Source organism: Labrus bergylta, chromosome 15, assembly GCF_963930695.1.
Source record: "Labrus bergylta chromosome 15, fLabBer1.1, whole genome shotgun sequence".
NCBI lineage: Eukaryota > Metazoa > Chordata > Actinopteri > Labriformes > Labridae > Labrus > Labrus bergylta.
Genome location: NC_089209.1, coordinates 12886960 through 12901023, shown reverse-complemented (window position 1 = coordinate 12901023; position 14064 = coordinate 12886960). Strand labels below are relative to the sequence as shown.

Below are 14064 nucleotides of genomic sequence, written 5' to 3'. Positions count from 1 at the left end.
ATTATGCATTGGCATGTCATATGCATGGACAGTAATATGTAAGAATGGAGAAAAATCCAGACACAAATATTAAACTCAGGCGACATATGACTGAACATTTGGTTTATGATGTCATATTGCTTCAGTAAACTGGTCAAAAAGGTCACAAAAGAAGGTTCTTTAACTGAAGAAATGTTGCACAACTTACATAATAACACCTGACCTGAGAGCAGACACTGAACCGCCACCTGCAGCGGGTGAGCTCAAACATCTTTCTTCTTGAGAAACAAAGCAACTCAAAGTGACATCTGGCATTTTGGTGCTCAGGCAGACCTTAAATAGTCTCTTTTTTTTGTAAGTCGGGTACTTTCATAACTTGAGGTCACTTAAAAGGCGGTGTCATGTAAAGCAAAACTGCACAAAAGTTCAGCGACTGACTAAGCAGGAGTGCACACTCTAAAACAAAAATGCAGTTGTAGAGCTGTTAACGAGAAATGAAAGTAACTCAGGGAGAGGTCCCACATTCAGTGATTTCTTTTGTTTCAGTGTTAATTTGGGGATTCAACCATAGGATCATGAGGATCATTATAAATGAGAGGATGAAAACAATTATGTGATTATATTCAGAGGCCATAATCATCACTTAAATCCCACAGATGTGTTACATAATGGGGTTGTTTACATTAGGGTATCTGCGGATGGGAGATTGAGAGTGTGTAGGTGTGCTGTGGACTGTGTTTGAGATAATAGAGTGTGTAGGAGGGACAACAAACAAACAATTATTTGCTTGGCTGTCCTGTTTTTAAATGTACTGCCACAACAGCAAAATATCTCCCTCTTTTATATCCAAAATTAAGATATCTGAAATCGTTTTAAATCAACACAAAGTGTGGCTTTATACTGTGTTTCATTGTCAACACAACCCAAAAGCCAAAAATATATTTGAATTGACCTTGCATAAATGTACAAGCATAGAAAAAGCTCTAACCTACTTACACTAGCCTGTTCCTTTGTGCCATTGACCACATTTATTTTGTTCTTCAAATAAAAACATACTTAGAAAAGCAGTGAATCATTATGATGAATTGAATGAAATGGGACTTTATCATAAGGGACAAAGACTATTTGAGTCAGTGAACCTAGAACCTAGTTGGAAAGACACATTTGTATAAACATGGACCAAAATATTCTCAATAAAATCCACTATTTTATCTCATTCACTTTTGCTAAAATAGCAGCTACCGAGTGGATTTTTTTTCAGTGACATTTTTATTTTAACTGTTTGAAAGAAGTTATGTTCTAAGACTGTTTCCATTTTGGGAAACTCAAATTCTGTTTCAATGCTGTGCAGCAGTTTTCCCAGACTGCGAACAAAACCTTGCTTGATAAGCAACTTACAAGACAGTGGATTGTTAAAATCACATATCTGATAGCTCATTATATGACAGCTAAGTCACTACAGCTGAGCTGCCCACGGATGCCTCGTAAATATTCCTTTAAGCTAGTTAACATTATTGTTTTCTAGAAATGTAGGACTTTACTAACTTATGCATCATATCCAACAGTCATTTTAGCTAGGAAGTGGTTGAAAGCTACTCAAGCTGTAGTCACCCATGATAAAGTTTACCAAGGTATACCATTGTACATACCAGCTACTGTGTTATGTACCATGGTAATATGTGAGGTACCATACAACATACCACCAGGTTCGAATCCCACCTGTGGCTCCTTTCCCGCATGTCATTCCCTTCTCTCTATCTCCCTGATTTCCGACTCTATCTTCTGTCTTATCTCTCCATTAAAGGCACAAAAATCTTTAGACAGCCTTACTCTGAATATCACCAAATGTTTAAGAAAATGGATAACAGAAAAGTAGAAAATGTGTTCTACCTCAATATTAAAAGAAACGGGTGTGGAATAACAGCAATATTTTACATAAAGACAGCTATTGAATTCTAGTAGCATTCACCTGGAACCTGGACCATGTAGTCAGGAAAGTGTATTCAGGCCCTAATACTTGATAATGGTATATCATTCATTCTTTATATTTCTGTAATTACATGGCACAGTTAGACTAGGCAAAACTAGGTGAAGGCAACATTATTTTTTCTCATTCTAAATCTGACCTGAATAGGAACATGGCTAAACAAGAGAAAAATAGAGAAAAATAATGACTCTCTTAAAGAGAGTCATTACTGACAAAGTTATCAAAATAAATATCAAGATTATTTTGTACCCATTCAGAATGGTTACAAGGCCATAGGACTACTGCTTTTCCCCTTGAACTTAATACCACAGTGTCACACATTTCACACTGGAACTGTGTCACTGGGTGAAAAAGAACTCCTGTTATTATTATTATATGACACTTAAAGGAGTCATTTTTCACCCAGTGATAGTGTCACATAACAATCCTCCTGACCAGAACCACTGAGTAGTGTCATCCCTTCACAAGTTTGTATGGAAAATCAAAATTAATTTAAATATGACATCAAATCTGGGCCTCTGTTTAAGCTACAAGTAATGATGATTTTTCAATACAAATATTTCTACGCTACTGCACCCAAATATCATCCCAAATAAATTGTGAATACGCATCAAAAAAAGAAAACATACGATAACATCAGACAGATTAAAGATAAAAACCCCACTGTCATTCCTTTATTTATTGTATGCACATTTTCAATGAATGTTTGGCATCTTGGAGCTTTTATTAGCAGATGGATACATGACCAGCATCAGTATCAAAAACAAAAAAAATACATTCTTCAAGTTCACATTTTCACAAATGTTTCTATAACCGCTGTATCTGTATGTAACTGCACACTGTGGTTCACTGTATGAAACATGCTTTTATTCATATATCACTGGAAAGGCTAAAGCTGACTTGATTGGCAACATTTCAGAGCACCTTTTGTAATATAAGGTATAAAACACACATATTAAATGGGTTTGTTTGTGGCAGACTCTTAAAGCTACTGGTATTTTTTATTGGTTATTAAGTTAGAAAACTCTCTAATCGCTTCTTGTTCACTGTCATAATATAGATCTTCATACAGAAATAAAAAGATAGACTGTGACAGTAAACAGGCCCTTTATAGTTTAGTTTCATGAAAGATTATTAAAATTCAGGGCTGTTAAAACAAACTTAAACATGCTTACATAAACATGTGTTGGCACAAAGTGTTCCCACAGTATCCTGCTTGAATTGGCAAGTAGTAGAGGAAAAAAAACATTTGACTTAGAGAGTTAAAGCTGAAAAGTAAGGTTTAAACATGCTTAAAACACAACATTTGCAGTTCAGGCAGTTCAGATGGGGTTCTGACTGTGCAGGATCAACCCAGCATGATGAACAGAGTGAGTTAGGAAAATGACAATGCTGCCCCCTAGAGGCAGTACAATCATGGATTTAATCACTGTGCATGCACAGCCCTTTGGCCTCACATATTTCCTCACAACAACATTGTCCTGACGTTGCTCTTCTAGGTCCCTTTCAGATATTGGCTTATTTTATGAATCTTCTTCATTGTAAAAAAAGGCATAATAGAACACTGCGCTGATAACCAACAGAGCGACTGAAAGCAGCATGTTCTTCCGATTCTCTCCCCGTAATGTCTCCAGCTCCTTGTCTAGAGGTAGAGAACAAACGCACATATTGATTCTCATTACATTAGAATTCTCATTAAGGGGCGTAAACCAGCGATGGCTCCTCTGGTGTTCTATATCATAAGGACGAGGTCAATTTAAGGTGACATTACATATTATACATATTTACATGGTTGACCGAATAAAAACTTTCAGAATAAGAAACACTTTATTAATCGGAAGGGGGGACAGTCGCTCTAAAAATAGCATTAGGGAGAGAAATATATAATAGAAATAGGAATAACATAACACATCTAAATAAGCAGTAAATAATGTAGGCAGATAAACAGCTTTAAAAAAAAAAAAAAAAAAAAAAGCTACATTAACTGTGTGCACCCTGTTTTAACCTGAGCTGGACATGGTGCTTTATGCATTTGCACAATGCCAAACACAAACTAAGTTGGCATGCCAAAGAAAGGTTTTGATTTATCACTTAGACGACTACAATGATGTCTTTATTGTAAATCAGGGACGGGCAACTTTGGTCACGGCAAGGGCCACATTCAATTAATTCTCCCTGCCAAAGGGCCAAATTGTAGTATACAACAAAAACGATCAATTATGAATCAATTATATATATATTTAAAAAAAATCAATTATGTCTCAGATTTAACTCAACATATGCCAGTGATCAAATATTATTATGGACGTATTTCTGGTTTTCATGATTTCACGGCAGATTTTGTCACATTTTCAATTCATTGATATGTAAAAATTGACCTGAGGGCCACATTGAGGGTTGATGGGGGGGGGGGGGGTGCATGTGGCCCCCGGGCCGCCAGTTGCCCACCCCTGTTGTAAATTGCAAATGTTGTGTATATACTTGCAGTGATTTGTGAAGTACTGATAAGCAGCTGGTTTAATTGAACGTACCTAATTTTTGCACCCTCTCATTCATAATGGCCATTTCATCTTCCAGTTCCTCCCTGTGGAGTAATGAGCATGAGAGACAGAAAGAAGAAGAACAAAAAAAAACCACACAATTAGAGGAGTTTTAACTTCCTGACCAAGCAGCCAAAGGACAGAGACAAGAAGAGGTGTTTAAGAAGTCTGTATACAATCTTCATCCTCACCTTTCCTTCTCAGAGAGCTTCTCTTTCCTGCTTTTGAACTCTGCCCTCTCCAGGTTGTCTTGGCAACGCGCCTTCCGCTCCTCTAAGCGGTCAATCTATGAAATCAGATTTAAAAAAGGAGCAAACTAAGCAAGGATGGAAAACAACAACCCAGACTCACCATGCAGGACATTTAGATGCAGTAGCTGACGCATGCTAACGAGTTATCATCCTGACATGCTGTGTGGCTGGCTGGGGGGGGGAGTCCAAGCGTCTTACCTCAGTGGCGACGCTGGTTTTCTCTCGTCTTTTGTCTTTTAATTTAGGCATTTCAGGACAACTATCCGACACCTTACCGAGAAGGATAAACTCTGACTTATGCGGAAGTATTTTCTTCTTCTTCATAAGGTTGAATTTCTTCCTCGGACAACGTCACTCCTGCAGAGGCTTTGCTGCCCCCTGTCTGTGTCAAAATGAATTACCCACACCTGTGCGCTGGGGTCGTGTAAGAGTCAAATTAAAAGACGGTGATAAATTACATTAAAAACCTCAATAATAATGTCATCAAATGAAGCAGGGTTATCGCCACAAAAAAAAAAAAAAAGCAAGGTTGTATGAAAACGGGCTGTGTTCAGAGGCTCACAGGTGAGCAGAGGGGAAAGGGTTGTTGTTGACCTGCTGTTAATCGGATTATTTGACTCTGGAGGACACAGTCTTGATCAGCTGTGTTGTAAAGGACGAGGCTGTTCTATCTTCTTTAGCTGCTAGAGTCATTTCTGTTCGGGGAAAAAAAAAAAATGCCTCTCTTTATAAACAGAGACCAGATGTTTGCTCATCAGGTACACCTGCTGGAGCACAAACTGAGGGTGAGTTAGAAGTCACTTTGACATATTTGTTTTTATATTGTTTTCCCACTAATCTTTACATTCACATATCATTTACCAATACTTCTTGTTTTGTCCCTTTGGAACATAATCTAATTTTGTTTCAGAGTAAAGAGGAGCGAATACTGGAACTGGAGACAGAGAATGCTATTCTCCATTTAAGACTTGCTGAGGTAAGGACATTTGTGCCATTCTTCAGGCTAACCTACCTGACTGGCATGAACCCCCCTCTTCTTGTATTAATCTGTTTTAATCCAGATTTGTCTTGCTCTCTGTTATATTTATTTATTTCTCCAGTCGTTACTTGTGTAAATATCTGATTTCTGAATGACTTTTTGTCCTTCTTGTGCTACATAGGCTACCTGTGTGAGGTAGTAGGCCTATCGTGTGATTTTATGTCACTTGAATGTGTATTCATGTGTCCCACACATTTTTGATAAGAGGCCTATATAGCTTCATCTGGATCCACAGTTTTGCTGGAACATAAGAGATCAACTAAAATGTGTTTTTTTCCCCTTCACCTGTCATTCAAATCATTTGTCACCTCAGCACAGCTTGCATTAAACAGCTGTCACTCAAATGGATGCACATTTTATTTTTAAATCTATGAAACCAACATCCTTTACTTCCCACATTTCCTTTGTGGCCTGAAATTCCTGTACATTTGATAGATTTATGACTTGCTTTTACGCAATATTATCAGTTGTGGAGAAACAGCACAGGTGCATTTAATAAAACGTATTAACAGAGTGACAGGCTGTGATGCTGGGCAGCTACCTCGAAACACTGTCTGTGCTTGAGTTTACCTCTATGTTCTGACCTGATCAGTTTGAAAAACAAACAAGCCCAAAATGATTTGTCCATTGTATTAAAAAAAAAAAAATCAGATTTCTAATTTAGCATCACATTCGTGGGGCAAGGGGCCGTAATTCAATTTCTACGGCGTCCTGTGGCGTAGCAGAAAGAAGAACAGTATAGTTCACAATAACGATGTTGATGGTCTCACTTTTTCAGTGTCTGGGGAAACTCCGTCGAGAATCTGAAGAAGAGAGCAAGGCCCTGACCCAACTTCAGCACCAGAGGAATGCACAGAAGATAACCCGGTCAGCCCTAGCAAAACTCCTCTCTGGTGTCCAGGTACGAGTGCGTCATCTATAAGTAGCACAAACCACTCATGAAGACAAATACGCAGCTACATGATTAATGTGTCTCTTACATGTGTGTTATTGCAGGCAGTGAAGCAGGAATTGAGCGAAATTTTTGCAGTGTATTTGAGTTTTGCCACTGAGCTGGAGGAGAAGAGCAAGCAGCTGCTGGAAAAGGTTGGCCAGGCCAGCTGTCCTCTAAACGGTCACCGTGGAGACAATGGTCAGAGTAAGTGTCAGAGAGACAGGCATCACTTAGATAAGGGTTAAGACTCGGACACCTCCCTTTTGATATCATATTTCTTCACCTCTCAAGTCTTTTGGCTTTTCTTTTCTGTTCGCCCACGGCTCGGCTCTCTCATTCTCCCTTTCAGTTTCCGCTTGCCAAAGTGGTTTACATGTGACGTGCTGACTGAACCTTGATTAGGTGTGTTTGCCTGTAATCCTCTCATACTCTTTCCCTCCCCTCTCTCACCCCCGCCCTCAGAGTTGTTCCAGGTTTAATGTCCTTTTTCTCCGTAGTCTCCCGAGTCAGCCTGTCAGTATAGCTCTGACGATTGCTGAAAGTTTTAAGCCTAAAGAAGCCAAAACACGTTCTGTACACAAAGCTTGATGTTAATTGAGAATAATACAAAATCTACAAAAGTACTTATCCCTTTTGGGTTTTAATGTGAGTTTAATATGGCTGTTAAAGATGTTATGGATTTGTTTTTCTACTGTATATAATCAAGTCAGGAGTATCTTGTGGTGAGAATAATGGTGTCAAACCCAGGAGCTGTTTTCATAGTTTTGATAAAATGGTTTGAGATTTTAAAATCATATGCCTATGTAATTAATTAAGCTAAGTTTGTTTGGCACATAAATAAATACAGTAAATAACAAGTTTACAAAGATATACACCAGACAGAAATATTTTACAATAAAACATTTTTTTTCAAATGTTTTTTTTTTTTTAGGATCTTTTGGAATATTTTGAGTTCATACTGAAGACAGAGTAAAATCCTTCTAATTTTTCACTCGTTTGTTCTATTTATGTTCAACCCAGCCAATTCTTGCACAACACCAGCGAGTGGATGTTTGGTTACGATTGCTCCAGAGACAGTATTTATTTATTTCACAGTCTAAAGATGGGTCGAGCTACAGCTTTTGAACTGCACCACGCCATTTGCCGCAAGACATGACCCAGTGGAAACAATAATCAGGGCAATGTAGAAGCAAACGGAAAGAAAACGATCTCCTTACATGCCGGACTAAACCACAGTAGGAAAGAGTTGATCTTAAAATGTTCCTATCACTCTCTTTCCATATCTCTGCCCAGACTTGCAAGCTCATGTTGCAGCCCTGGAGCGCTCTCTGGAGGAGGAGAGGGAGAAGTGCAGGGCAGAGAGGCAGCGGAGGAAAGACCTACACAACACACTGGTGGTGAGGACAGATATTTCACGTCAACACAGTGCAAACACATTTCATCTGATCTGATTTGAAGCTTCATTCTTTGATGTGCTGCAGGAGTTGAGAGGAAACATCCGGGTTCACTGCAGGGTGCGACCGGTTCTTCCCTTTGACCACGTTGAGTCCTCCACCTCTGCGTCAGGGTGAGTCAACACAACATTGAACCCCGACAACATAAAATACTGAATGACTCTAAATGTTCTGCTTTTATCGTCAGGCCACCAGAAGAAGTGGTCTCTGCGATGAGTGATGTGAGTTTGCAAGACTCTTAAAACAGACTTTATGGCTGCAAACTGCTTCAGTGTTCGTGCATGATTGTCTTACTTCTGCTCTTTTTGTGTATTAGGACACAGTGATGGTGAACTGCATAAAAACAGGGATGCCAGTACACAACAAGATCTTTGAATTTGAGAGGTAAAATCAAATCCTTTCATGATGCAAAAATAATTTATAAGTGAGGGAAATGACTTGTGGTGTCTTTTGTGATTTTCCAGAGTTCATGGACCAGAGGATTCCCAGGATGCCGTCTTTCAGGAGGTCAGACCTCTAATGACATCACTGCTGGACGGGTGAGTGTTTAACGCCAAAAGCATGACTCTAAAGTAATAAGTCAAATATTATTGATTCACGTTCATTACCCTGAATGATAATGAAATACATGAAGACAGCATACTGTGACTCCGTGGCTTCAGCATGAGTTGAATGTCCTCTCTCTACCTGCACTGCAGCTACAATGTGTGCATCATGGCGTACGGGCAGACGGGCAGCGGGAAGACCCACACCATGATGGGATCCCGGCCGCTGGAGGAGAACTCAGGGACGCAGAAGGACACACAGCAGGGGATCATCCCCAAGGCGGCTGCAGAGCTCTTTAGGTGAGGCGGAAACAAATATTGTTTTTGTGAAATTTTCCCTCAACTGTAACGACTGAATTCGTCAAGTGATGTGTTTTATGCCATTCTTCAGATTATAGCAAACCAAGTTAAATTGTGTATGTCTTAATTCAGTTCTTTAGTCCGTCAGAAATGGGAAAAAAATCCATACATTCATAATGTGCTCAGAGAGTTAAAATAAAGTATAATTGGTCTGAGCTTTGACTTTTTCTTTATTTTATATATCATCTCCTGTGTGTGTGTGTGTGTGTGTGTGTGTGTGTGTGTGTGTGTGTGTGTGTGTGTGTGTGTGTGTGTGTGTGTGTGTGTGAGCCAGGCTGATCTCTGAGAAGCCCGCAGAGAGCCACACGGTGGAGTTGTCCGTGATGGAGGTGTACAACAATGAGGTGTTTGACCTCCTGGCCAGAGACGAGCTCAGCAGTGCCGCTGGCCAGCGCCGGGACGTCATCACCACCTCCTCCGGCACCATCCAGGTCACCTCCCTCACGCACCAGTGAGTACAGCAGAGCTGGGCTGATAGTGTGCAGGAGGTGTTTGTGCTCTGTGATGAAAGATCTAGCACAGAGAAATAAGTGATTTCTCTTTTAGAGAAGCTGTCGTTTTATTGCAAAACCCATTCATGTTTTTCCAAATGATTTTTTTGAATTGGAAAGGAGATGCTTTCAGTGATGGACCCACACAGAATTATCTGTAGCATCCTTAGATGTATGAGGACCCGTATAATGTTTTATATCAGTTTGAAGCATAGCCACTTTGACCTGTAAAAACAAACCAGCGCCCTGCACCAAACTGCATAAGGAGACAGTTAAAGGAAGAAAGTGGTGTTGTGTTGCAGGTCACCTGTCTGGCTTTAAAACTGTTATATGCGCCCCTTAGTTCAGCAGCCTGTCACTTACTGTGCCTGTTTGTTGTTTAGTGATACGCAGATGAATGTGCTTTTAGAGAGTCACATTCATTGAATAAGAGCAGAGCGAGTGAACCAAACAGTAAGTTTACCAAAAATGTGATTTAAAAGAACCTACAGCCCATATAGCTGAGAGGAATCGCAAAGTTTGGATAGAAGTTGTTGTGTTTTGTCACAAAATGTCATCGATGGATCTATACTGCTAAAAACATGAATGACTTCTCATCTCTATGAAATGCGTGAAATGTGTGTTTCACATGTGTTACAGGCCTGTGTGTAACGCCTCTGAGGTGATGCAGATTATCAGCAGTGTTTTGAAGTTCAGAGCTCACTGCCCCACCCTCATACACCCCGACTCCTCGCGCTCACACCTCGTCGTCAACCTCACCGTTTCCTCCAAAAGCCCCAACGCACTGGCCCTCGGTGAGATGAATTCACTCACTCACACGCACACACAAAGTCAGAATACATGGCACCTGTTATTCAAACCTCCCTGCATCTAACTCAGACTCTCTCATTCAGCCCGCAGGTTACAGAGAGCGAAGAGGGACATGCAGCAGTCCACCCAGAAGGAGTGGTGGAGTCCACGCTGCCACCGTGCTAACCCCTCTGCCCAGCACTCATCCGATGAGCTCTTTGCAAGCTCCTCCTCCTCTCCCTGCCCCTCCCCTTCCCTCTCTCCATGCCCCTCCCCGAGGCCCAGCATGTCACAGGCTCCGTTCAAGACCAAGCTGCAGCTGGTGGACCTGGCGGGGAGCGAGTGTGTCGGTAACGATGGGCAATATTTACCTCTGTGTCAAATAGATCCATTTAGTATGACACATTACCCCAGTACAACCAACGAGTGCTCACTGAGCAGATCATTGAGCTTTGGAGCATTAAAAAAAATTAAAAAAATAACACTTGTTTGTGTACCAGGCATGTCTGGAGTATCAGGTGCAGCTCTGTGGGAGGTGTCCTGTATAAACCGCAGTCTCTCTGCACTGGCTGATGTCCTGGGAGCTCTGGCAGAGCACAGACCACACGTCCCATACAGGAACAGCAAACTCACTCATTTACTACAGGATGCCATAGGTGAGACACACACACACACACACACAACTTAACACATTCACGGTCTCTTTTGTTTCATGTGACTGGTGCTTCCAATGGGATAGACTCATTTGCTTTTATCAAGCTAAAACATCATACATTCTGTACAAAGTGAAGATTAAAAGGACAAGAAAATAATAGATTCATGAAATTAAATCTACTTTGTCATTTCTTTTGAACTTCACAGTCTTGAATCCCATCGTTTTCTTTGTCATTGTCTCCACCAGGGGGCGACGCAAAGCTGCTGCTGATGCTGTGCGTCTCCCCGACGCAGCACTTCATCACTGAGTCTCTGCAGTCTCTGGGTTTAGGCACACGGGCCCGCCAGGTCCAGAAAGAGCCGCCCCGAAGAAAGAATAACACCCTCAAAGTTAAGTGAAGAAACAGGGAAGAGATTTCATCCTTTTTTCAACGGGTGCATCATTTATTAGCCATGTGACCCACAATATGAGGACACTCATGTATTTATGAATGATAGCGTTAGTGAGCCCTTTAAAAAAGACTTGACGACTTAAAGTTAACAGCCTTAAAAAACAAATCAATATCTTACAGTGGTTGATAGAGAAGTCTTTTAAACAGTGGGATACGAGATGCTGTGCGTTACATTTTGAAGTAACTATTCAAGAGCGCCTCGATGTCCTGTCTCTTAGTGTTTTATGTTCTGAGTTTGATGTCCTAGCTCTCATTGTGATAATAAGTACACTGGATAACAGTTTTTCAAACAATGTTCTATTTGTTTCAAAAATATTTTGGTTTGTATAAATCGTTTTTTGGGCCGTGCAGAAGTGTATGCTGATTAAAGGTAGAACACAAACCTGTGTTAATAACCAAGTAGTTCTGAACACACTGTGTAGTGAACATGTAGTCATACATTAGAGTGAAGTTACAGATTGTCCAATCAGAGCTTCATGTACAACTAACTCACAGTACTTAGTGTGTTTTTGATCATGTTTCTAATTTACTCTCATTGTCAGCGTTAGGTTATGTCAGCAGTGTGTGGAAAGACTTTTCCTGCTCAAATATTTTTCCAGTTATTCTGCTGTAAATACTTGTCAGTACCCGCTGCTTACACCATGCCTTCTCCTTTTTAAGTGCTTTGGACGCAGCTTCTTTAAAGGTCCCATATTATGCTTTTTCTGGTTTTATATGCCCTTTAGTGTGTTTTCCAAGTGTCCTGTGCATGTTTAGGCACATCTATGTGCAAAAATTCAAAGTCCGCGGAAACGCGGCTTCTCCTACTTCCTCCTGTTAGCTGTAGCATTAGCAGCATGTAACACTCGGTTCTAGCCCCCCTCGAAAAAAAATTTGTCAGTGCGCCGTCATTGTCAGTGTGAGATCACTGATCTAAGCCCATTGGCTCGTTGTGGCAAGCCCTGCAGCTCATGTTGAAATTTCCGAGAAGCGTGCTGAGCAACTGACCAATAACGACAGAGCGGCTCAGCAGACCAATCAGAGCAGACTTGGCCCACGTGGGGTCTAACAGTGTGGGCTCAACAGAGTGCAGCTGACGGACTCAGAGCGTAGAGGGAGCAAGGAGGAGCAGTACATGAAAACAGACACTTTTTTCAGACTTTAGCTATTGTGAACGTACAAAAGTAGGTACATAGATTAAATATATGAACCCCAAAAAGGGCAGAATATGGGCTCTTTAAATCCGTATTTATACACATTTTTGTAGAACAAAGTGTCAACATGACTTTTGTCTGTACATTGTCTCTCTAAAAATAAACTCTTCACATTCAGTTCTTTTTTTTTTCGGTTCATTTTTTCAACTTCTGTGACTTTGGGGGGAATTGTTCGAATTCAGCTGCTGTGCTGATTACAACAAAGTGGAACACACACAAACGTTAAAGTGTTAGGACAGCATGTTCTTATTTCTAGCTGTTTTTTGGAGTAAATTATTTGGAGCAGCAGGCGAAAATTGACTGACCGACCGACCAACTGATTGTCCGACAGCCATCTACTAAAAGAATGCACCAGCTGATTGTTTTCACATCTGTTGACTTCAGTTTTATGTTGAATGAAAACACATCAGGCAGAATTCCCTTAGGCACACCAGTTGGACATCTTCCAAGCATGACTATTATAACACAGTGTATCTGGTAATTAAATCTTTTTTTCATGGGCACACACCGCATTTCTAACGCGCCGACTCCTACCAGTGTGCTAAACAACGTTGGCATTATAATCAACGCAGCCCCGATGTGTCTGACATGCACGTGCCATGTGCAACCCTGACATGAAAGCTGAAATTCCCAAAGCAGTGCGGGCTTAGAGGATGAAGTGTGACAGGACGAGAAATATGATTATGACGAGAGTGACAAGATAATAAAACATGAAGACTCCTGAGCATTTCCTCTGTTAAGAGAGACGACAGGAGGAAGTAAGAGAGGTGGGAGTGTGAGGACAGAAGAAAAGGTGATGAGTAGAAGTGAGAATTAGACAAGAGAGAAAGAAGGCGGTGAGAGTGTCTGCACATGAAACTGTGAATTTTTCATGTAACAGGAGTTCTTTAATAACATCTGAAAAATCAAATGTGAGCTGAGGTTTGTGCGCTTACACTTGACTGGAGCTGTTCAGTTTGGTTGATCGTGGCCAAAGAATTAGAAGATGGACGTGTACAGTGTGAACTTATTCTGACTATGTCTTTAGATGATACAGATATAGCCTTTTCCAACCATTCAAATCATTTGGTTTCAACTTTAATTAACATCAAAGCTCTCTACATAATAGAGTACATAATAAAAGAAACAGTAAAAATTCATATTTAAACATATTTCAGGAGTAGACTCCGGTTGAGAAGCGGAGGGTCCCCAGTTAAAGTCCCAGTCTGGATCATAGTATTGTATCTGTGACTGGTTGCTGTTAAGTCAGCAGTTCACTTCTGTCTTTCATGTGCAGCCCCTCACTCTGACTTCTCTCTTCATTAGTGCATGAGGATGCTGTTGGTGCATGTGTGTATTACTGACACACCGTATGTGTATGTAGCATGTTCAAAAAATGATTTCATATCTGCTGTCT

At 40.6% G+C, this 14064-nt stretch overlaps 2 protein-coding genes across 2 annotated transcripts; one reads left to right on the top strand and one right to left on the bottom strand.

Moving 5' to 3' along the window:
- Nucleotides 1-2611: 2611 nt before the first annotated feature.
- Nucleotides 2612-5116, bottom strand: ccdc167 (coiled-coil domain containing 167). The gene is made up of 4 exons (XM_020632885.3): nt 4956-5116; nt 4698-4792; nt 4498-4550; nt 2612-3608 (listed from the first exon to the last, which is right to left on the bottom strand). The coding sequence occupies exons 1-4, from the start codon at nt 5079-5081 to the stop codon at nt 3490-3492; spliced, it is 393 nt and encodes a 130-aa protein (XP_020488541.1). The 5' UTR covers nt 5082-5116; the 3' UTR covers nt 2612-3489.
- A 255-nt stretch (nt 5117-5371) lies between these two features.
- kif25 (kinesin family member 25) lies at nt 5372-13418 on the top strand. Its single transcript, XM_020632844.3, has 15 exons — nt 5372-5542; nt 5668-5733; nt 6575-6697; nt 6793-6934; nt 8024-8127; nt 8212-8297; nt 8372-8405; nt 8501-8568; nt 8649-8723; nt 8883-9029; nt 9364-9540; nt 10220-10374; nt 10474-10719; nt 10870-11025; nt 11271-13418. The coding sequence occupies exons 1-15, from the start codon at nt 5474-5476 to the stop codon at nt 11420-11422; spliced, it is 1800 nt and encodes a 599-aa protein (XP_020488500.2). The 5' UTR covers nt 5372-5473; the 3' UTR covers nt 11423-13418.
- The last annotated feature ends 646 nt before the right edge of the window (nt 13419-14064 follow it).